Genomic DNA, 19,115 nt, shown 5'->3' with positions numbered 1-19,115 from the left:
CGAACCATCAACCTGGGTTTGTACCCTGACTGGGAATCAAACCCGAGACATTTGGGTGTAGCAGAGGATGCTCCAACCAACTGAGCCACCCGGCTGGGGCCTGAGCTTGTGTTTGAACCATAGGGGGACCTCAGCACTGCAGCTCATCTCCCCACGCTGACTCCATGCTGAGAGCCAGTGACCACTTAGTGCAGCGGTTCTCAACCTGTGGGTCGCGACCCCTTTGGGGGTCCAACGACCCTTTCACAGGGGTCGCCTAAGACCATTGGAAAACACACATATAGTTACATATTGTTTTTGTGATGAATCACTATGCTTTACTTATGTTCAATTTGTCACAATGAAATTGGGGGTCACCACAACATGAGGAACTGTATTAAAGGGTCGCGACATCAGGAAGGTTGAGAACCACTGACTTAGTGCTTATAAGCTTGGGCTCGGGAGCTAGACTCTAGCACTCAAACCCGTTTAATCAGCTGTGACCTTGGGCAAGTCAAAAATGCTGTGCCTCAGTTTCCTCATCTGTAAATTGGGAAAACAATGCCTTACAGTGTTGTGAGGCTCAAATAAGAAAATTCACGGCAAGTGTCCACGACAGTGTGCGCACTGCACGTGCCGGCCTGTGCATCACTGTGGCTTACAACGGCGTTGTTATAGCTACAGTTCTGTGGCTGTGGCTGCTGGGCAAGTGCCTCCTGTCGTTACAAGTATCACTGTCGCAGCGGTACTGCTGTGACTTTCAAGGTGAGCATCCGTCCACCCATCTGCCTGGCCCAGGGAGCATGCCCCCCCATTCCTGGCACCTCTGACGTTTCTGCCCACTTCTTGTCTCCGCAGGTGCGGGGCGCCCGCCCCCGACTAGCCCCGGTGGAGGCGCTGTCCCCGCCAATGGGCCTGGCCGAGGCCCTGCGCCGCCTGAGCGGCGCCCTGGAGTCGGGGGCCGGCGGGGCGGGCGACGAGGAGGCCGGGCCCGGGCTGTGCCGCAACGGGTGGGCGCCGGCCCAGTGCCCGGCGGCGGCGGCGGCGGCGGGGCGGCGCGGCGGGCGCTTCGTCAAGAAGGACGGCCACTGCAACGTGCGCTTTGTGAACCTGGGCGGCCAGGGCGCGCGCTACCTGAGCGACCTGTTCACCACGTGCGTGGACGTGCGCTGGCGCTGGATGTGCCTGCTCTTCTCCTGCTCCTTCCTCGCCTCCTGGCTGCTCTTCGGCCTGGCCTTCTGGCTCATCGCCTCGCTGCACGGCGACCTGGCCGCGCCGCCGCCGCCCGCGCCCTGCTTCTCCCACGTGGCCAGCTTCCTGGCCGCCTTCCTCTTCGCGCTGGAGACGCAGACGTCCATCGGCTACGGCGTGCGCAGCGTCACCGAGGAGTGCCCGGCCGCCGTGGCCGCCGTGGTGCTGCAGTGCATCGCCGGCTGCGTCCTGGACGCCTTCGTGGTGGGCGCCGTCATGGCCAAGATGGCCAAGCCCAAGAAGCGCAACGAGACGCTCATCTTCAGCGAGAACGCCGTGGTGGCGCTGCGCGACCGCCGCCTCTGCCTCATGTGGCGCGTGGGGAACCTGCGCCGCAGCCACCTGGTCGAGGCCCACGTGCGGGCCCAGCTGTTGCAGGTCAGGGAGGCCGCGGCCCCGGGGAGGCAGGAAGGTGCACAGGGGTGGGGCCGGCCCGGGGGATTGTGGGAGATGTAGGCCTGAGGGCGAGGCGTGCATTGGACGCGGAGGGTGCGTGGACTACAAGTCCCAGCAGTCTCTCGGGCAGGGACCCTCTTGCTCTGCTGGTGGCTGGAGTTTGAGTCCGAGGAGCAGTTGTAGGAGATGCAAACCTTAGACTTGAGACAGATTTTGAGACACAAAGAACTTTCTGGGTTTTGAGGGCGCCCCCCCCCCGATGGAACTGTGGGAAATCTAAACCTTGAGGGGCCTGTAGAGGCTCTGAACTCAGACACCTCCGGGGTCTGGGAAAGGGCCCGGGGACGTGTAGTTTTGCGGGTGGTGTAAATGGATGGTGTGAATCGCCGCTCAGGTTTCCAGTTCCCAGCAGCTTATGACTTGAGGCCTGGCCCCTGTGGGATTGTGGGAGATGTAGGTCCCAGGGTGGGGTGCAGCTCACACCTAAGCAGCCGTGGAACACAATTCTTCATGACCTCTGGGCATGGGGCCCTGCAGCCTTCGTTCCCACCTCAGCGGCCCAGCCTCTCCCACCGGCCTCCTGCTGGGAGGGGCACCGAGCCGTGGTTGGTACACTCTTGAACTGTAGCTTCTTGGCAAAAAAACAAACGAACAAAACAACTCCCATTGGCTCCCTCCAACGCTCTGCAAAAGGCGCTTTTTGCTTTCGTGTTTCTAGCACTGTGGTCGAACTGCCCAAATTCTGAGGCTAGCTGCCCTTGTCCAGGTAGACACTTGACCTTGGGCTGAGCTTGTACTTGGGAGAGAGGGAGAACAAGGTGGTGGTGGGAACTACGGCTCCCAGCAGCGACTGGGGTCTCCCCGAGACAGACAGGTGGGGGAGAATGGGCCCCACCCCCCACCTGTCTCTCCCACTTGACTGAGACCGCAGGACTCATGGAGGGATATTGTCTATCCCTGTGGGGTGCTGACATGGCCTGGGAGGTGGGTGTGGAACCGATGGGTAGGTGGGGTGAAACTGCCAACACCTGGCCTATGGACTGTGTGCCCTCCTCTCCATCACACACAGATACACAGGGGCTGCAGGGCTTGGGGGGGGGGGGGTACGGGTGCGGGTGCGGGTGGGGGTGCAGAGCGCCCAGGGGCTGGCAGGAAGCAGCGGGGAACACAGGATATTGGACCTAGATTGCCATCCTGGTTTATCTCTCTCTGTTTACTGAAAGCCATTTTTCTTTTCCTCTTCTCCAATTGCTGCTTGGATGTCATTCTTATCTCCTGTTTCTTTAACTTGGTCTCTGCTTTGCTGATGTCTGTGGCTCTGCCAATGTCACTCTGTCCCTCTCTTCCTCTCTCCCTTGCCTCTTCCTCGGGTTTCTATCCCCAAACCCCCCGAGTCTCTGTCCCTCTCTCTTTATCTCTGGGTCTCTGTCCCCTCTTTCTCTGAGCCCCCATCTTCCTCTCCCTGGGTTCTTCTCCTCACCCCTCCCAGTCTCTACTCCTCTCCTTTTCTGCATGTCCATTGCTTTCTATCTTCATCTCTGTCTCCTCTCATCTCCCTGCATCCGTCTTGGGCCCCTTGTCTTTTGCTGCAGCCTCGGGTGACCCCCGAAGGTGAGTACATACCCCTGGACCACCGGGACGTGGACGTGGGCTTTGATGGCGGCACGGATCGCATCTTCCTGGTGTCTCCCATCACCATCGTGCACGAGATCGACTCCTCCAGTCCCCTCTATGAGCTGGGGCGTGCGGAGCTGGCCCGGGCCGACTTCGAGCTGGTGGTCATTCTCGAGGGCATGGTGGAGGCCACGGCTATGACCACGCAGTGTCGCTCTTCCTACCTCCCCGGTGAGCTGCTCTGGGGCCATCGTTTTGAGCCCGTCCTCTTCCAGCGTGGCTCCCAGTATGAGGTGGACTATCGCCACTTCCACCGCACTTACGAGGTCCCGGGGACACCGGTCTGCAGTGCCAAGCAGCTGGATGAGCGGGCAGAGCGGGATTCCCACAGCCCCAAGTCTAGCTTCCCTGACTCGCTGACTGCATTTTGTTACGAGAATGAACTTGCTCTGAGTTGCTGCCGGGAGGAAGAGGAGGCCGAGGAGGGAGATGAGTCGGAGGCCGAAGAGGGGGCTGCCAGCCCCCGAGTACTCACACCCACCCTGTCTCTGACCCTGCCCCCATGATGCCAGCTGGTGCCCCCCATTTGTATCCCCTTCCCAGAGGTAGCAACATGGAGAGCCCGGGCCCTCTCCTGGGACCGACAGGCCTGCCGGGTAAATTATTAGCTGGTGAAGTTCTGCCTGCCTAGTGGACCCACCATGGACACACTGGATCTTAATTCCTCTGTGTTGTGTGCTCCCCCCTGAGACCCCTGTACCGGCCTGATTCCTGAGTCTGACCAGAGCTAAGGGATCCAGGATTCTGGACCACCCAAGAGGCAAGGACTGGTGGTTCTAGATTCTTCTATATGGCTGGCGTGGGTTGTTGAGCAGGGTTCGGAATCAGAGACATAGGGTGCCTCTGGGGGAGGAAGTCAGCAGTTCTCCAGCAGCGAGTGAGATCGAGAGTTTATAGGCCTGGATTGGTTTAATAGTCAAGGGACTATTGCGTCTTGGCTCAGCCAGCCAAGAAGCAAGTCCTCTTTTTCTAGACCACCTCAGCAGGAAAAAGTATGGAACGCTCCAAGAATTCAGGACTAACTTGATTGACCTGGAGTGTTGACTGCAAGTCAAGAAAAGACCTGTGATTCCAGAAAGCCCATGTTTTGAGATTGTTCATCTAGACTGGCCTTAGATAGTAGAAGTACTCCAGAAACTAAAGAGTTGGGTTTCTAGAATGCACAAAACAACGGAGAGTCTGCTGGTCTAGGACTGCAGTGACAGATGGGGAGTTCTTGATATTAGATAACTCCAGACCGGTGGCTACAGAACGTCAAAGCAAGGGGAGAATCGCTGCTTCTAAATGACCCACAGGTGTGTGTTTTTAAAGTGCCATTCTAGAATGTCCAAAGGAACCAAGATTCCGTGGCTCTGGATCGACCACAGGGTCAGGGAAGGAGTGGCGATCCTAGACGACTTCTTTGTGGTTCTGTAACGCCAAAAGGAACCAAGGCTTCAGGGAGCCAGAGTTGTCCGTGATCGAAACCCGGAAGTTCTAAGCGGCTCCTGGAACAGTTGGACTCAGGACTTGATAAGACAGCATTTCTGGGCTGGCCTGAAGGTGAGGGCCCAGACAAGACCCTGCGGGTACCAGGGCTAGTGAGCGGGCACGGGAAGGGAGGGGGCCATGGCTGGTGAGTCTGCAATGCTCTGGAACCCTACCCCTAGTGATGTGTATCTATTTCTTAAAGATGTTATATATGTGTGTATGATCTATATATATAAAAGCCCAATGACTGAACAGCAGAACGACCAGAACAGCCAGTCAACCTTGCGTGATGATGCGCACTGACCACCAGGGGGGCAGACGCTCAAGGCAGGAGCTGCTCCCTCGTGGTCAGTGTGCTCCCATAGCGGGTTGATCCCCGCAGGCCACGCCCCCACCAGTGCACAAATCTGTGCACCAGGCCTCTAGTATATAATATAAATACATATATATATTTCCCCCCACCCCCACCCCACCCCATGGTTCTTACAGAAGGGTTAGAAATGGGGTTTGAGCTCATTGGAATGGGATCTTTCATAAGGATCCAGGAAGCTTTGCTCTACATCCTAGCTCTGCTTAAGGACTGTGTGACTGGGCACATCCCTCCTCTTTCCTCGCCTCGGTTTCCTCATCTGTAAAATCGGGGCACTGGAACTTGAACTTCTCCAAGGGCCTTTCCTCAGGAATGGTTCCTCGCTTCAGGGAGGAGGAAGTGAGGGGAGGGTCCTAGAGACTTCCCAGCTCTCCCTGGTGCATGGACCCACCATGGACACACTGGATCTTAATTCCCAGGGATGGGAGGCGCTCTTGGAGGCCAGCTCTGAGTTTGGACATCTGAAGGACAGGGCAGGCTGGGTGCAGTGTGGGCTGTGGCTAAGGGCCAGAATCAACGCCTCCCTTCGTCCAGCTTGGCGGACAGGAGGCAGCTCTGGATACCAGGGGCAAGTAGGTGGTTAGGGGGAGAATTGTCCCCCAGATTAAACCATTGGCGCCTGGTGGTGTGTCTGTGAGTGTGCTTCTGGGGCCTGGCCTCTGCCCATGCTTCTATCTACCTAAGTGCCCAGCAGGGAGGGAGCCAGCTGCTAAAGGAACCAATGCCTGTGAGGATACGTCCCCACCCCTGTGTCCCAGGACTAAGGGCGGGCACTGTCATTGCCCCTCAGCCTGCCCAGGTGCTGCACCAACCCAGGTCCTCCCTTTTGGCTTCCCCGCCTCCCTTGATCCTTCAGAATCCCCACGTAATAACCGGATGGGATTAATTAGCTGGCTGCCCCCTCCCCGCCCCCCCCCCCCCCCCAGCTCAGGGAGTCTGGGATAGGGCCTCGGGACCATAGAAATAGGGGTGGAGGAGAATGCTAAGTGTGAGATGAAGGGACAGGGACAGGGTTCTGCTTGGAAGGAGAGAGAGTGGGGTCATGGCTGGCACAGCCTGGGTTTTCACTGGGGAGGGCAGGGCCTGGCCCACTCCTAAAGGTCAGTGAGATTAGGACGCTCCGTGTCTAATCTGTCAGTTTAACCAGATCCCAGCTCTGAACCTGTCTCCCCCTGCGTAGCCCATGGGCCGCGAATGAGGACAAGTCCCAGACACCACCTCAGACCCCATTAGGGACCTGCCGATGACAGGGTGCCCGGTTTCTCCATTCTGCTCAGGGTCCTGCACCTGCTTTGGCTGCAAGGCCTGGGAATGACAGTGGGGTGGGGTTAGGGCCTCTGATGCAGGAGGACTCTGAGAGGATGGAGGGGAGCAAGAGTATGAGAGGGGGGGTGCACCTGAAGTGAGGCAAGTTGGAGAGAAGGGAAAAGACCCTGAGAAGGGGCTAAGGAATCAGAGAAGGTGAGAGGGTGCTGAGGAAAGGGGAGTTGTCCCGGGAAGATGCTACAATAAGGGGAGGCGCTAGATGGCACCAGGAAGGCGGGGCCTGTGCTTTCACTATATTTGGCCTTTTCCTATTATCCCATTCTCCTTGACAGGTACCAAACAGCGTAATATTTAAAATATGTATATTTTTTATTGATTTCAGAAAGGGGGGGGGAGAGAATCGTTGATTGGCTGCCTCCTGCACGCCCCAGTAACCCGGGCACGTGCCCTGATCAGAATCGAATCATGACCTCCAGGTTCATAGGTCAATGCTCAACCACTGAGCCATGCCAGCCGGACCAAATAGTGTAACATTGAAAAGACAGAATACGTCTTTTTTGCACCACTTCTTAACTCTGGAGAGGCTGGGGTGGATGGGAGGGGGCAAGAAAAGGGTCAGGAGAACGGAGGGGCCAGAGCGGGAGAAAGGAGGCCAAAAGAAAGGAGAGCCTGGCGGGGCTGGGGGGGCGGGGGGAGAAGAGATCGACCAAAGGACTTGTATGCATGCATATACGCATAACCAATGGACACTGACAGCAGAGGGGTGAGGGCATGTGCTGGGGGTGGGAGTGGCCAGGGAGAGGTCAATGGGGGGAGGGGGGGGGAAGGAGACATATGTAATACTTTCAACAATAAAAAATTTAAATTTTAAAAAAAGTGAGCCAAAGCTGCTCCCGGTTGCTTGGCAACAGCTGTTGTCAAAAGGAAGCTTGGTTGCTAAGGAGCTGTGGCTCGGAGAACAACCGACAGCTGGGGCCCCGCCCCCTGGAACAAGTGCCGACCCCCAGCAACGCTCCACTAGCTGCGCGCTCCGCGGAAACCGCATCCCGTTGCCCAAAGTCCCGGCGCCCGCGAAGCCCTCACGGCTCCCACGCAGGCCCACCTCCAAGCAATTCCTTTCCGAGGCTCCTCATAGGCGGGCAAGCCAGCCACGTGACTTCTTTTGTTTCAGAGGCGGTGCCCAGCCCTCGGCCCGCAGTCTGATTGGCCCGAGGGACCGTCTCTCTCCGGGCGACACTGCTACGCCAGCTCCGTGCGCGCTGATTGGCCCAGGAGAACGGTCCTTTGGATTCGAGGGCGGAGCAGACGGGAGGGCCCGGACTGGATTGGGCGGTGTCAAAACGAGGGGCGGTCCCTACTGGCGGGGCGGTTGGGAGGCGAAGGGAGAGTCTTTTCAGCGCTGAGGACTGGCGCTGAGGAGGCGGCGGTGGCTCCCGGGGCGTTTGAGCGGGCTCACCCGAGCCCGCGGGCCAACGCGGAACCAGGCCCGACTGGCGGGACCGCCCCGGACTCCCCGCGGGGCTTCCTAGCCGCCATGGAGGACGGCGTCTACGGTAGGTCGGCGAGGGGTGGGGCCGGCTAGGGGCGGATGAAGCCCTCGTCCCCCACGTTCCGCCGCGAACGCTGCCCCCGGCGCGCGCCCCTCGGAGCTGCTCGGCGCCGCCGCCGCCGCCGCGTTTTTGCGGGGCTCGGGATGGGCTTCCGGCGGGGCCCGAGAGCGGGGCGTTCCAGGCCATTGTTTGGGCCGATCCTGTTTCCGGTGGCGGCGGGAGGGGGCGGGATGAGCGGTGGAGCGGAGGCCGCGGCGGAACCATTCCCCCCGGAGGGGCCGGGCGAGCCCAGGGCCTGCTGGGAGCAGGGGTGGGGGGGCGCTCCTGGGGGCCGAGGGGTGAGGGAGAAATCTTGGGGCTCCAGAGACCCCACGGAGACCGTGGCCTCTGGTGCCCCGCCCCCTTCCCCAACTCCCGCGAGCTGTCATCGGCGTCCCCCGCCGTAGTTACTTCTCATGGGCCCGGGAGGCCGGACACCCAGGCCCGCGGCTGCATCGCTGAGAATGGAAGTGGGAAGCCAAGGCCTCGGCCCCTTTGCAAGTAATGAGCCCACAGTTCAGACTTCCAGCCGCCTTCTCCTTCAGGCCCGGGGTCCCCTTCTTCAACCCAGGCCCCAGCCCCTTCCCCCGGCAGACATAAGAGGCCTGACCCTCATCTTCACCCTCCCCCTGAACCCAGGGGTCATGCCCCCCGGCCCTGTAAAAACCCAGATTGCAGGAAAACAGGCTCCCCGTCTCCCCAGAACTGACCTCCATCCAACCCCTGACCCCCCCCAGAACCCCCAGACCTGACTCCAGAGGAGCGGATGGAGCTGGAAAACATCCGGCGGCGGAAGCAGGAGCTGCTGGTGGAGATCCAGCGCCTGCGCGAGGAGCTCAGCGAAGCCATGAGCGAGGTGGAGGGTCTGGAGGCCAATGAGGGCAGGTGAGGACTGGAGCGGGGAACTTGGGGGATCGTGGGGCCAGGCCAGGGGCCAGGGCTGCCCAGACATTGACCCTCCACCCCCCTGCCCTCTGCCTCTGCAGTAAGACCTTGCAGCGGAACCGGAAGATGGCAATGGGCCGGAAGAAGTTCAACATGGACCCCAAGAAGGTGCTTGGGGCCACGGGGCTGGGTCAGCCTGGCGGACATGCTGACGGGGCGTGATGGTTTAAAGGCCTACTTTAGGGGGACAGACTTGGTCCCAATCCCTGGATTTCGCGGGGTCGACTGTCCATTTGTTCCCTGAACATGAGCCAAGTGCTCCAGCCCCCAGACCTTTGCTTGTGCCGAGTCCTCCACCGGGCCGTCCTCTTTCCCTTCTTGTTCGTATTTCTGGACCCACTTCTGGTGTCACCTAGAGTCCCAGCAGGAGCTGGTGTCTGGTAGGAAGCAGACAGTGACATGCTCAGCGGCGTCGTGACAGGCCCCGGGGCTGGGACACTCAGGAGGGAGCCGGGGCGTCGGGGAGGACCCCCTCGAGGAGGGGATACTCAGGGCAGGTTTGAGGGAAGAGCCAGTGTTCACCCGGTGGAGGAAGGCATTTGTTCGTTCATGCAGTTGAAGCCCGTTTCCTCCTGCCTGCCTGTGGCCTGCTCCTCCGCTAGCCAGTGCTCGTCCCCTAGAGATGGTCGACTCTGCTTGGCCTGCAGGGAGCCCCAGACATGGTCACCACAGTCCAGGGCGAGAAGGAGCTATAATGGAGGTCCTCATGGCGCTGGGAGAGCCAGAGGAGGCCGGGGTCCCCCCGAGGGCTGGCCCTCACAGTTCTGGAGGGACTGCTGCTCACTGAGTTTCTCGCATTATTCCTCCTGCCCCGAGCAGTGTAGCTTGTTCAGTCCTCCAGCAAACAGCCATCGAGTTCCTGTTCTCGCCAGGCCCTGCTCTCGGGGCTGGAATGAACCAGGCAGAGCAGAGGGAACAGTGGGTGCCAAGGCTGTATGCTGTGAGGCGGGAGGGAGGCTATTTAAAGGCCTGTGAGAAGCCTGAAAAGGACACCTGGCCCTGCTCGGGCAGCGTGGGTGGGTTTGGGTGCTGAGCTTTCTGGGGAGGCGGTGGGAGTGGCTGTCAGCGTATTAGCACTGAGACCCGGTCCCCACTCACTAGGGGATCCAGTTCTTGGTGGAGAACGAACTTCTGCAGAACACACCTGAGGAGATCGCCCGCTTCCTGTACAAGGGCGAGGGCCTGAACAAGACAGCCATCGGGGACTACCTGGGGGAGAGGTGAGGCCCCGCCCCGCTCCTCCGGGCCTCTCCCCCCAGCCCCGTGCATCCACCTCACTGCAAGCTGCTCTCCCGAGGAGAGACCCTGACAGACTAACCTTCCAGCTGGACTATGACCGGCTGCACTGACGCCGGGGCCTGGGGGAGCCTGGGGCCATCAGGGGAACCTAGGGACTGTCTGTGAGCATCTCGGGGGCATGGGGACCTTCTGTGGACATCTGGGAAGTGTGGGGACCATTATGCCTGGGGACAGGAGAAAGTCTGTAGGAATGTGTCACAGGAATGTGAGAACTGGGTAGACACTGATGGGCATGGGAACCGTGTGGACAGCTTGGAAGTATGGGGATTAGCAGCAGGTATTTGTGGAGCCTGGAGACCCCGTGGAAATCAGGGCAGGAGGACCTCTGTGGACTCTGGGGAGGACGGGGACTGCCTAGAAGTCTAGGGCACGTGAGCCTGGACATCAGTGCACAGGCACCATCTGTGGGTGTAGGGAAGGCGCGGACTGTCTGGACCCTAAGGTGCAGGAGGGCATGCTGGGAAGTCGGGGAGGCCTGGGACCATCTGTGAGCGTCTGAATGTCCGAGGTGCACAGGACTCTCTGGGTGTCTGGGCGCTTTGGGAGGTTGTGGGGATCTAGAGTGTATGGAACTTTCTGGACATCTGAGGTGCGTGGGGACTGTCTGGGAATGTGGGAACTGATGTCTAGGAACCTTCTGTATGTGGGAACCATCTGTGGACAGCTGCGATGTGTGGCGACTGGGGACATCTGGCATTGTGGGGAACGTCTTGTGGACATGTGGAGGGTGGGGACTGACCGTGGATGTCTGGGGGGTTGGGGGCCACCTCTGGACATCGGAGGAGCCTGGGGATTAGCTGAGAGGTGACAGTAGGCGGAGCACATGTTGGCTGCATTTCTCTGTGCCAAGGGTCAGCCACACCAGGGCTCTTACAACAGACGATCCTCCCCAGAGCATGTTCTGAGCGCCCTGCCGTGGGCCGGGCCAGCACTGGGTGCAGAGTGGTGGCCTCCCCAGTGCTGGGTCCACTCCCACCCTCCCAAACGCCTTTTCTGAGTGCCCGTGCCTGTCCTCCCAGGGAAGAGCTGAACCTGGCCGTGCTGCACGCCTTCGTGGATCTGCATGAGTTCACCGACCTCAATCTGGTGCAGGCCCTCAGGTGAGAGGGACGGGGCTGGCAGGGCAGGAACGTGCCTGTCAGGCCTCCTTTACAAGCGATGACACCTGCTCAAAACTGAAATAGAAGCAAAAGTTGGGGACTGGGTCGCTGCATGTAACACAAAAGCCCGTGGTGGGGCCTTCAGGCGCAGCTGTCTCCAGATGTTCCGATGGCACCAGAAGGTCAGCTTTACCTCTTGGTTGTGCTCGCCACTGTGCTGGCATCGCTGGCTGCAGGCCTGCTCTTACAGGGTAACAGAAGCCTCGGCTGTCCTCCAGGCCCGTTAGCAAACTGAGGAGAAAGAGCACTTTCCTTAAATCCACCACAAGTCCCAGAGTCCGTGCTCATTGGTCCGACTGGATCATGTGTCCATACGCGGAACAGCTGCTGAGGCCACAGGTTTGGCGGGACTGAGCGCGGGAAAGGGGTTCACCGGTCCTGACGGCACCTGGCCCTTTCCCACGCAGACAGTTTCTGTGGAGCTTCCGCCTCCCTGGAGAGGCCCAGAAGATTGACCGGATGATGGAAGCCTTTGCCCAGCGCTACTGCCTGTGTAACCCCGGGGTTTTCCAGTCCACAGGTGGGTGCCTGGACCCTGGGGCCTGCAGGGGAGGGGCTGGGCCCGGGGCAGGAGGCCGTGGGGCCACTGACCCGTGTCCTCACACCCCGGCTGCTGCAGACACCTGCTATGTGCTGTCCTTTGCTGTGATCATGCTGAACACCAGCCTTCACAACCCCAACGTCAGGGACAAGCCGGGCCTGGAGCGCTTCGTGGCCATGAACCGGGGCATCAACGAGGGCGGGGACCTGCCTGAGGAGCTGCTCAGGGTCAGGCCCCCTCCCCTCCCCACAGCACACAGCCCTCCCCGTGGGCCTCCCCTGCCTGGGCACTCCATCTGGGACCCCGCCTTTCCACGGACACCATTTCTTGTCTCTCTCCCCGCTGCCTCTTTGTTTCTCTTCTCTGTCTCCGTCCCCAGCCCTCTGACTTCCAGGCTCTTGGTCTCCCTCATTCTCCACCTCTGTCCGTGTCTGTCTTTAAGAACTCGGCGGGGTCTTCTCTCCATCTTTTCCGTCTTGCCTCCTTTCTCTCCTCCCCAGGGCTCCCTCCACTCCTCTGCTTCCGCTTTCCTTTTCTCTCTAGGCTCCCCCTCCCTCTCTTGATCCATGGCTGTCCCACCTGTGGTCTCATTGCTGTCCTCTCCCCGTCCCCCCCCCGCCCCCACCCCCGCCCCCGCCAAGTAGGCCCTGGAGGGTCCCAGGTGCTGGCGTTGCTCACTGGGCTCTCGCCCCTCAGAACCTCTACGACAGCATTCGAAATGAGCCCTTCAAGATCCCGGAGGATGACGGGAATGACCTGACCCACACCTTCTTCAACCCGGACCGGGAGGGCTGGCTCCTTAAGCTGGGTACGTCCCCTGCTGACCCTGCTGGCTGCTCTGCAGGGGGAGGTCAGTGGGCCTGGGCCCCGCTGTGTGACCCCAGGCAAGCGAGGCGACCTCTCAGCCTGTTCGTGCGTCTGCGTCATGAGGCTGAGGACGAGCCGGCCTGTGTGCTGGCCCAGGCGCAGGCCCGGCTGTGGGCTCCGCAGACACTGGGGGAAGCGAAGGGCTCCGGCACAGGGTACTGCCAGGCTGTGCGGGTGGATGGAGTCCCTGACCGGACGGGAGGGGGCGTGGCGCCAGCAGATGCGGCCAGTTAGCAGGGGTCACGGCCAGTTAGCAGGGGTCACGCGCTGCCTCTGTCTGAGGATGGTGCTCCTCGGCCCAGCTGCACAGGAGCGTCACCTGGGAGCTCTTACACCCGGTGGTTGGCCTGTGAAGCCAGGAGGGGGCAGGACAGCTGACAGTTATGGTGAAAGCTCCCCAGGTGGCCCTAACGCAGAGCCGAGGTTGCGAGCTGGCTTGCAGCCAGGCCTGGTAATGGGAGGTGCCAGGGGAGTGTTAGCTGCGGCTTTTTAGTGGAGAAGCCCTGAACGGCTGCTCTGGGAGGCAGACTGACAGCGCCAAGTCCAGTGTGCACAGTGCAGACAGCAGGGCAGCAGGGGGGGGGGGGGGGGGGGGGCGGGAAGCCTGCAGCCCAGCGCGAGGCCGGGGCAGCACCGCGCTCCCGGGGTCGTCTCCCCTCCCCGGTGTGGGCTTGTGCCGAGCCCCCGCAGCCTTCTCCAGCATTAGAAGCAGGTCCTGCCGGGTGCAGATGGCCCTGGTGCTCGTGAAAAATGCAAATCACGTCCTCCAGCCAACGTGCTGGGTGCCTGGTTCCTGGGGGGAATTCTGGCTCCACAGGGAGGGTGGCGGGAGGGCAGCGTCACCAACGATTTCCCCTCCAAACGCCTCCCTCAGCAGCCATCCCTCCCCTCTCCCGGGTGAGGACAGCGAGGCTTGGTCTCTGACCCGAGCACATCTCTGCTTTGTGATCATTAGGGAAAGGCGCCTCTTAGACACTGACAGGCAGGAGAGGGGCCTGCGGCGGCTCTGTTCACGGTGGTTAACAGCCATGATCACTGCTGCTATTCAGTCCCTCTGGCCCACAAGGAGCCCACAGCAGGGCATCTGGAAGCAGGAGGGCGGCTAAGAGGGCAGAGGTGGTGCTGAGGTCACACGGGCAGTTGTGCTGGACCTGACTGAGTCCCCACACCACCTGGGCCAAGGCGGGGTTCTGTCTGCTCCCCTGTGGGGAGGGCCTCCAGGGCACAGACGTGTTCATGGCGGCAGCAGAGGGCCTCCTGGCCGGGGACGTGGGCGGGGTAGTCTGGGGCCTGGCACTGACGAAGGGGGTGCTCATGGCTGCCTCCTGGGCTCAGGGCACTCGCCTCCCCGGGAGGGAGAGGGCCTGGCCCATCCTCCCTCATGTGGATGTAACTGGTTTTCTTCCCTCTCTCTCCCTCCCTCCCTCCCTGCGTGTTTCTCTTTGCTGTTTCTCTCTCTCTCTGTCCTACCCCCTGCGCATCCCTTCCCTCGCCCACCCTATTTCTGTTGCCTGTGGCTCTTGGGGGCACCCCACTCTTCTGCCTTGCCTTCTCGCCTGGTCCTGCCTGCTTTCTCGCTGTCTGCCCCAGGAGGTAGGTACACGGCGTCCTCGCTCCCCGTCACTACCGGAGAGGGGGCTGGGGGCTCAGACTCCTGGGCCCGGGCTGGCCAACAGGCTTAGAGAGCGGAAAGCCCACCCGGGGGGGACCAGTTCCTGGGGCCCAAGCACGCCTGTCCCTGCTTGTCTGTCTGTCTGTCCCACGCGTTGCTTCGTCCCAGGCCCCGACAGCCCGCGCCCCTGCGCTTGCTCTGCCTCTCACCCCCTCCCCCTCCCAGAGGCCCTGACCCTGTGCTGAGCCCAGGCCCCCTCCCCCCTTCCCTTTCAGGGGGCCGGGTGAAGACGTGGAAGCGGCGCTGGTTCATCCTCACTGACAACTGCCTCTACTATTTCGAGTACACCACGGTGAGGACCGGGCGGGGCCGAGCCGTGGGGCCTGGGGGCGGGGCCGGGGGAGGATTGGGAGGTCCGAGTCCTGTCCGACTCGCTCTTTCAGGACAAGGAGCCCCGAGGAATCATCCCCCTGGAGAATCTGAGCATCCGGGAGGTGGACGACCCCCGGAAACCAGTAAGACCCTCCCCGTACCCCTTCCTGCCGCAGCGGCGGCTCCTCTGCCCTCAGGCCGGCTCTTACCCACCGCCCCTCCTCTTCGGTGTCTCCCCAGAACTGCTTTGAGCTTTATATCCCCAACAACAAGGGGCAGCTCATCAAAGCCTGCAAAACGGAGGCAGACGGCCGCGTGGTGGAGGGGAACCACATGGTGTACCGGATCTCGGCCCCCACGCAGGAGGAGAAGGATGAGTGGATCAAGTCCATCCAGTGAGCCGGGCTCCGGGGCCCGGGGGCGGGCGGTGGCTGGGACCGGCCCCCGCCTCACCCGGGCCCTCCCCTCCGCAGGGCGGCTGTGAGCGTGGACCCCTTCTACGAGATGCTGGCCGCCCGGAAGAAGCGGATTTCTGTCAAGAAGAAGCAGGAGCAGCCCTGACCCGTCCCCCCGTTATTTATTACCGCGCCGCCCGCCCGGGGGGCCGGACCCCTGGGGCTGGGGCTGTGGATGCTGGCTCCCCGTGTGGAAAACTACCACCTCTCGTTCCTCTCTCGTTATTTGTAATTAACGCACTGTTGGTAATAATTATTGAACTGCTCGCGGCCTGCTGACCTCTCATTTCTCGGGGTTGACAGCTGTCCATCCAGGGCCAGGAGTGCTGGTCTCTGTTGGGAGCTGTCAGTGGAGCGAAGGGTGCTGGCCAAGAGGGTAACCCCCCGGGGCCTCTCGGGTGGCTCCGTTCTCATTGCGCCCCAAGCCTGCAAGGGTGGTAATGGGAGGCGGGGCGGTTGGTGTAGCCGGAGCTGGTGTTGCTTTAGAATGTCACGGGCACACACGTATTCCCAGGCGAGGTATGGCACCCACCCAGACGCCATCTGGCAGCCGGAGCCGCGGGTGCTGGCCCTATAGCGGCTTGTGGTCTTTGGTGGGTGACAGTTAATAGCTGTGGGGTTGTGAGCTGGTTTGAGGGACAACCAGAGAGCTGGACGGGCTGTGAAGGGGACCTAGGGAGGCCTGGGAAGGAGGGACCTGAGGAAAGAAGGGGGAGGCCCAGCATTGGACACAGCAGGTGGGGGAAGAGGTTGCTGGTGTTGGGAGTGGGCTGGGCCTGTGGACGGTGCCAAGAGGCAGGAATGCGGTAGATGGACCGGTTCCTCAGCCGGGGATTAACCTCCTCGTGAGGACATTGGACACCCGGCAGCGATAGCGCCGAGAGCCTGCGCTTCTGTAACCTCCTCCCATTTCCCAAAGTCACGGCCTCTGGAGTGCAAGGACTGAGGGCGCCCCCAAGAGCCAGGTCCGGGCCTGCCCACCTGTGCCCTCGAGCTCCAGTCGCGCATGGTGTCCCCTTGGAGCAAAGAGGTGGTGTGGCAAATTGGGAGACCCCATGTCACTCCTGCGCCCAGATGTGCAGCTGAGGAGACTCCAAGAACCACAGCTCTGGCAGGTCCCTGGACTGACTGCCCCGCGGAATGCAGTTCCTCCCGCACCCTGCATCCTCCGGACGTTGAATCCCTAACAGATTGCTCCTGGTGGGGTGGGGTGGGGTGGAGACACCCCCCACCACCACCGCCTCTCCCTTGGGCAGGGCTCCTAAGTGCAATAGCAGTCACCCTCTCCTGCGAGAGCCGGACCACAACTCCTGGCAGGCTGTGCTGCTCTGGGCGCCCCACTGCCGGGAGAGTCATTCCCGAGGTCTCCTGGGAGTTGTAGTTTCTCAAGACAATGCTGTCAGATTTACGGTAGCCTGGTGCCCCACCAGGTTGGGAAAAGAGGCCCTGACTGCTTCAACCCCCAGGGGCTGAGGGGAAATGGATTTTCTGACTCCTCCCCAAGATTCCATGGAAATGGATCATCCACCCCAGAAGGTTGTGGTAAATGGGAACCTTGGGTAAGTTAAGGGTCTCGACACTCTCTCACCCGACCCTGCACTCCTCCATGGGTCCTTAGTGCCGACTAGCGGGAAGCAGCTGGCTCGTTGGAGAGGCCCTGGAAGAGCATTTCAGGCAAAGGGAACAGCATGTGCAAAGGCAAGAAAATGCACGGTGGGTTGGAGTAACTGCCAGACCAGTCTGCCTGTTTGGTGGTGATGGTGGGGGAGGGTGACAGAAAATGAAGGGGACAGCCTTAGTCGGTTTCTCAGGTGTTAGAGCATCAGCCTGAAGACGGAAGGGTTGCAGGTTCAATTCAGGTCAAAGGCACTTCCCTTGGTTGCAGGCTCAATCTCCCCCCACCCCCCCACCTCCCCACCCCCACCCTCTGGGGTTGGGGCATACCAATCGATGTGTCTCTCACCTCAATGTTTCTGTCTCCCACCCCCTACCTTCCACTTTCTGAAAATCAGTGGGAAAAATATTCCTTGGGTAAGGATTAACTACGACGACGACAGAGAGAGAGAGAGAGAGAGAGAGAGAGAGAGAGAGAGAGAGAGAGACAGACAGACACGGAGGAAATGAAGGGGATGCATGGGCCTCATCATTCGGGGCCAGTACTTGGAATGTATTCTCAGTTGGAGGCCATCCAAGGGGTGATGTGGTGCACTTGGGTGGAGGCTGTAGGCAGGGCCCCGGGCTGCTGCAGAGAGGTTTGGACGTGAGCGGCTGGAGGAAGGGAGGCTAGGAGGCTGTGCAGTCAGCCAGCCAGGGGAAGGGTGTGGCTGCAGAGGCGGGACAGTGGCCCCTGTGAGTCGTTTCGGAAGAGGAGCCAGTAGGACTTGCTGAGGGCTGGGTCAGCTGGGATTCTGGCTTGAGTATCTGGTGAACGGCATTGCCATTGAGTGAGATGATCAAAGAGGGAGTGTGTGTGTGTGTGTGTGCGCGTGTGCGCGCATGTGTGTGTGTGTGTGTGTGTGTGTGGTGGTGGGACATCAGTGGTTCTGTTTTAGCCAAATTAAGCTGGATCGTCGGCAGATCATTCAAGTGAGACTCCAGTCATCTCAAAATTGCCCTTCAACAACCCCCCCCCCCACCTCAATCCCTCCAAGGACTAAGAATTCTAGCTTCCGTCTCCCTCCTCTCCCAGGACCCCAAACTCCCAACCCCCTTGTTATAGGTGACCCTCCAAAATCCATATGTTGAAGTCCTAGCCCCCAAGATCTCAGAATGTGACCTTATTTGGAAATAGCATCATTGCAGATAAAATTAGTGAAGATGAGGTCACTCACATGGGCCCTCATCCAGTATGACTGATGTCCTTCCTTCTACCAAGGGATATTTTGAACACAGAGACACACAGGGAGAATGCTGGGAAAAATAAAGGCGGGTGGGGGCGATGCCTCCTCCAAGGAACCCCAAAGACTGCCAGCAAGACACCAGAAGCTGGGAGAGAAGCGGGGGACGGGCCCTCCCCTCAGCCTCAGGAGACCAGGCCTGCTGGCACTTTGATCCTGGACTCCTGGCCTCCAGCACCGAGTCAATAAATGTCTGTGACCTTGTGACCTAAGCCTCCCAACTTGTGGTGCTTGGCTAAAGGAGGCCTAGCAAACCGACGCACCCCTCCTCCCCCAGGCCCTCACCGCACGCCTGGCGTGGTCCATGCAGCCCCCTGCCCCGGCAGGCATGTCCCAAGGGCAGTTCAAGCACCACCAGGTCTACTGGTGGCAGCAGCGGGAAGAGGCACCCACTACGTCCTCTCTCCCCCTTTCTCCATCCCCCAGACTCAAACGTGACCCTCATGCCCTGAGTCCACAGCATCCTCGCTCAGTACCTTCTCCTGGCCCCTTCCCTCCTCTCGTATCCAAACGATATCCCTCAAATATGCAAACGAATCCGGTCCCAAGGTGATGGGGAACAGGCTGAAACCAGGAGATGAGAGCTAAAAACAGAGACCCCGTCAGAGAGATGGAAGCACAGTCGGCCCAGAGTCAGGAGGAACCAAGAAGCAAAACATGGAGACAAAAACAAGGCAGAAAGGCACAGGGGAGACAGAAAGGCCATCGGGAGACACGGCCGAGGGAACAGAAGTAGAGACAGTGGCCCTGGCCGGTTTGGCTCAGTGGACAGAGCGTCGGCCTGTGGACTGAAGGGTCCCAGGTTCCATTCCAGTCAAGGGCACATGCCCAGGTTGGGGGTTTGATCCCCACCTGTGGGTCTTGCAGGAGGCAGCCGATCAATGATTCTCATCATTGATGTTTCTCTCTCTCTCCCCCTCTCCCTTCCTCTCTGAAATCAATAAAAATAAAATATATATATAAAAAAGTAGA

General features: G+C 60.3%; 2 protein-coding genes across 2 annotated transcripts; both read left to right on the top strand.

Annotated features, from left to right (window-relative positions):
• The first annotated feature begins 840 nt into the window (after window positions 1-840).
• On the top strand, window positions 841-5,157 carry KCNJ14 (potassium inwardly rectifying channel subfamily J member 14). The gene is made up of 2 exons (XM_059665978.1): window positions 841-1,608; window positions 3,219-5,157. The coding sequence occupies exons 1-2, from the start codon at window positions 889-891 to the stop codon at window positions 3,804-3,806; spliced, it is 1,308 nt and encodes a 435-aa protein (XP_059521961.1). The 5' UTR covers window positions 841-888; the 3' UTR covers window positions 3,807-5,157.
• Window positions 5,158-7,745: 2,588 nt separating this feature from the next.
• On the top strand, window positions 7,746-15,512 carry CYTH2 (cytohesin 2). The gene is made up of 12 exons (XM_059665949.1): window positions 7,746-7,959; window positions 8,733-8,880; window positions 8,982-9,048; window positions 10,042-10,160; window positions 11,259-11,339; window positions 11,807-11,919; window positions 12,019-12,167; window positions 12,637-12,748; window positions 14,695-14,771; window positions 14,863-14,934; window positions 15,032-15,186; window positions 15,265-15,512. Exons 1-12 carry the CDS (start codon window positions 7,941-7,943, stop codon window positions 15,350-15,352), a joined length of 1,200 nt encoding a protein of 399 aa, XP_059521932.1. The 5' UTR covers window positions 7,746-7,940; the 3' UTR covers window positions 15,353-15,512.
• Window positions 15,513-19,115: the final 3,603 nt, after the last annotated feature.

The sequence above is a fragment of the Myotis daubentonii genome, chromosome 15 (assembly GCF_963259705.1).
Source record: "Myotis daubentonii chromosome 15, mMyoDau2.1, whole genome shotgun sequence".
Taxonomy (NCBI): domain Eukaryota; kingdom Metazoa; phylum Chordata; class Mammalia; order Chiroptera; family Vespertilionidae; genus Myotis; species Myotis daubentonii.
Note: the sequence above shows the minus strand (reverse complement) of the source record. Positions and strands in the feature narration are given on the sequence as shown.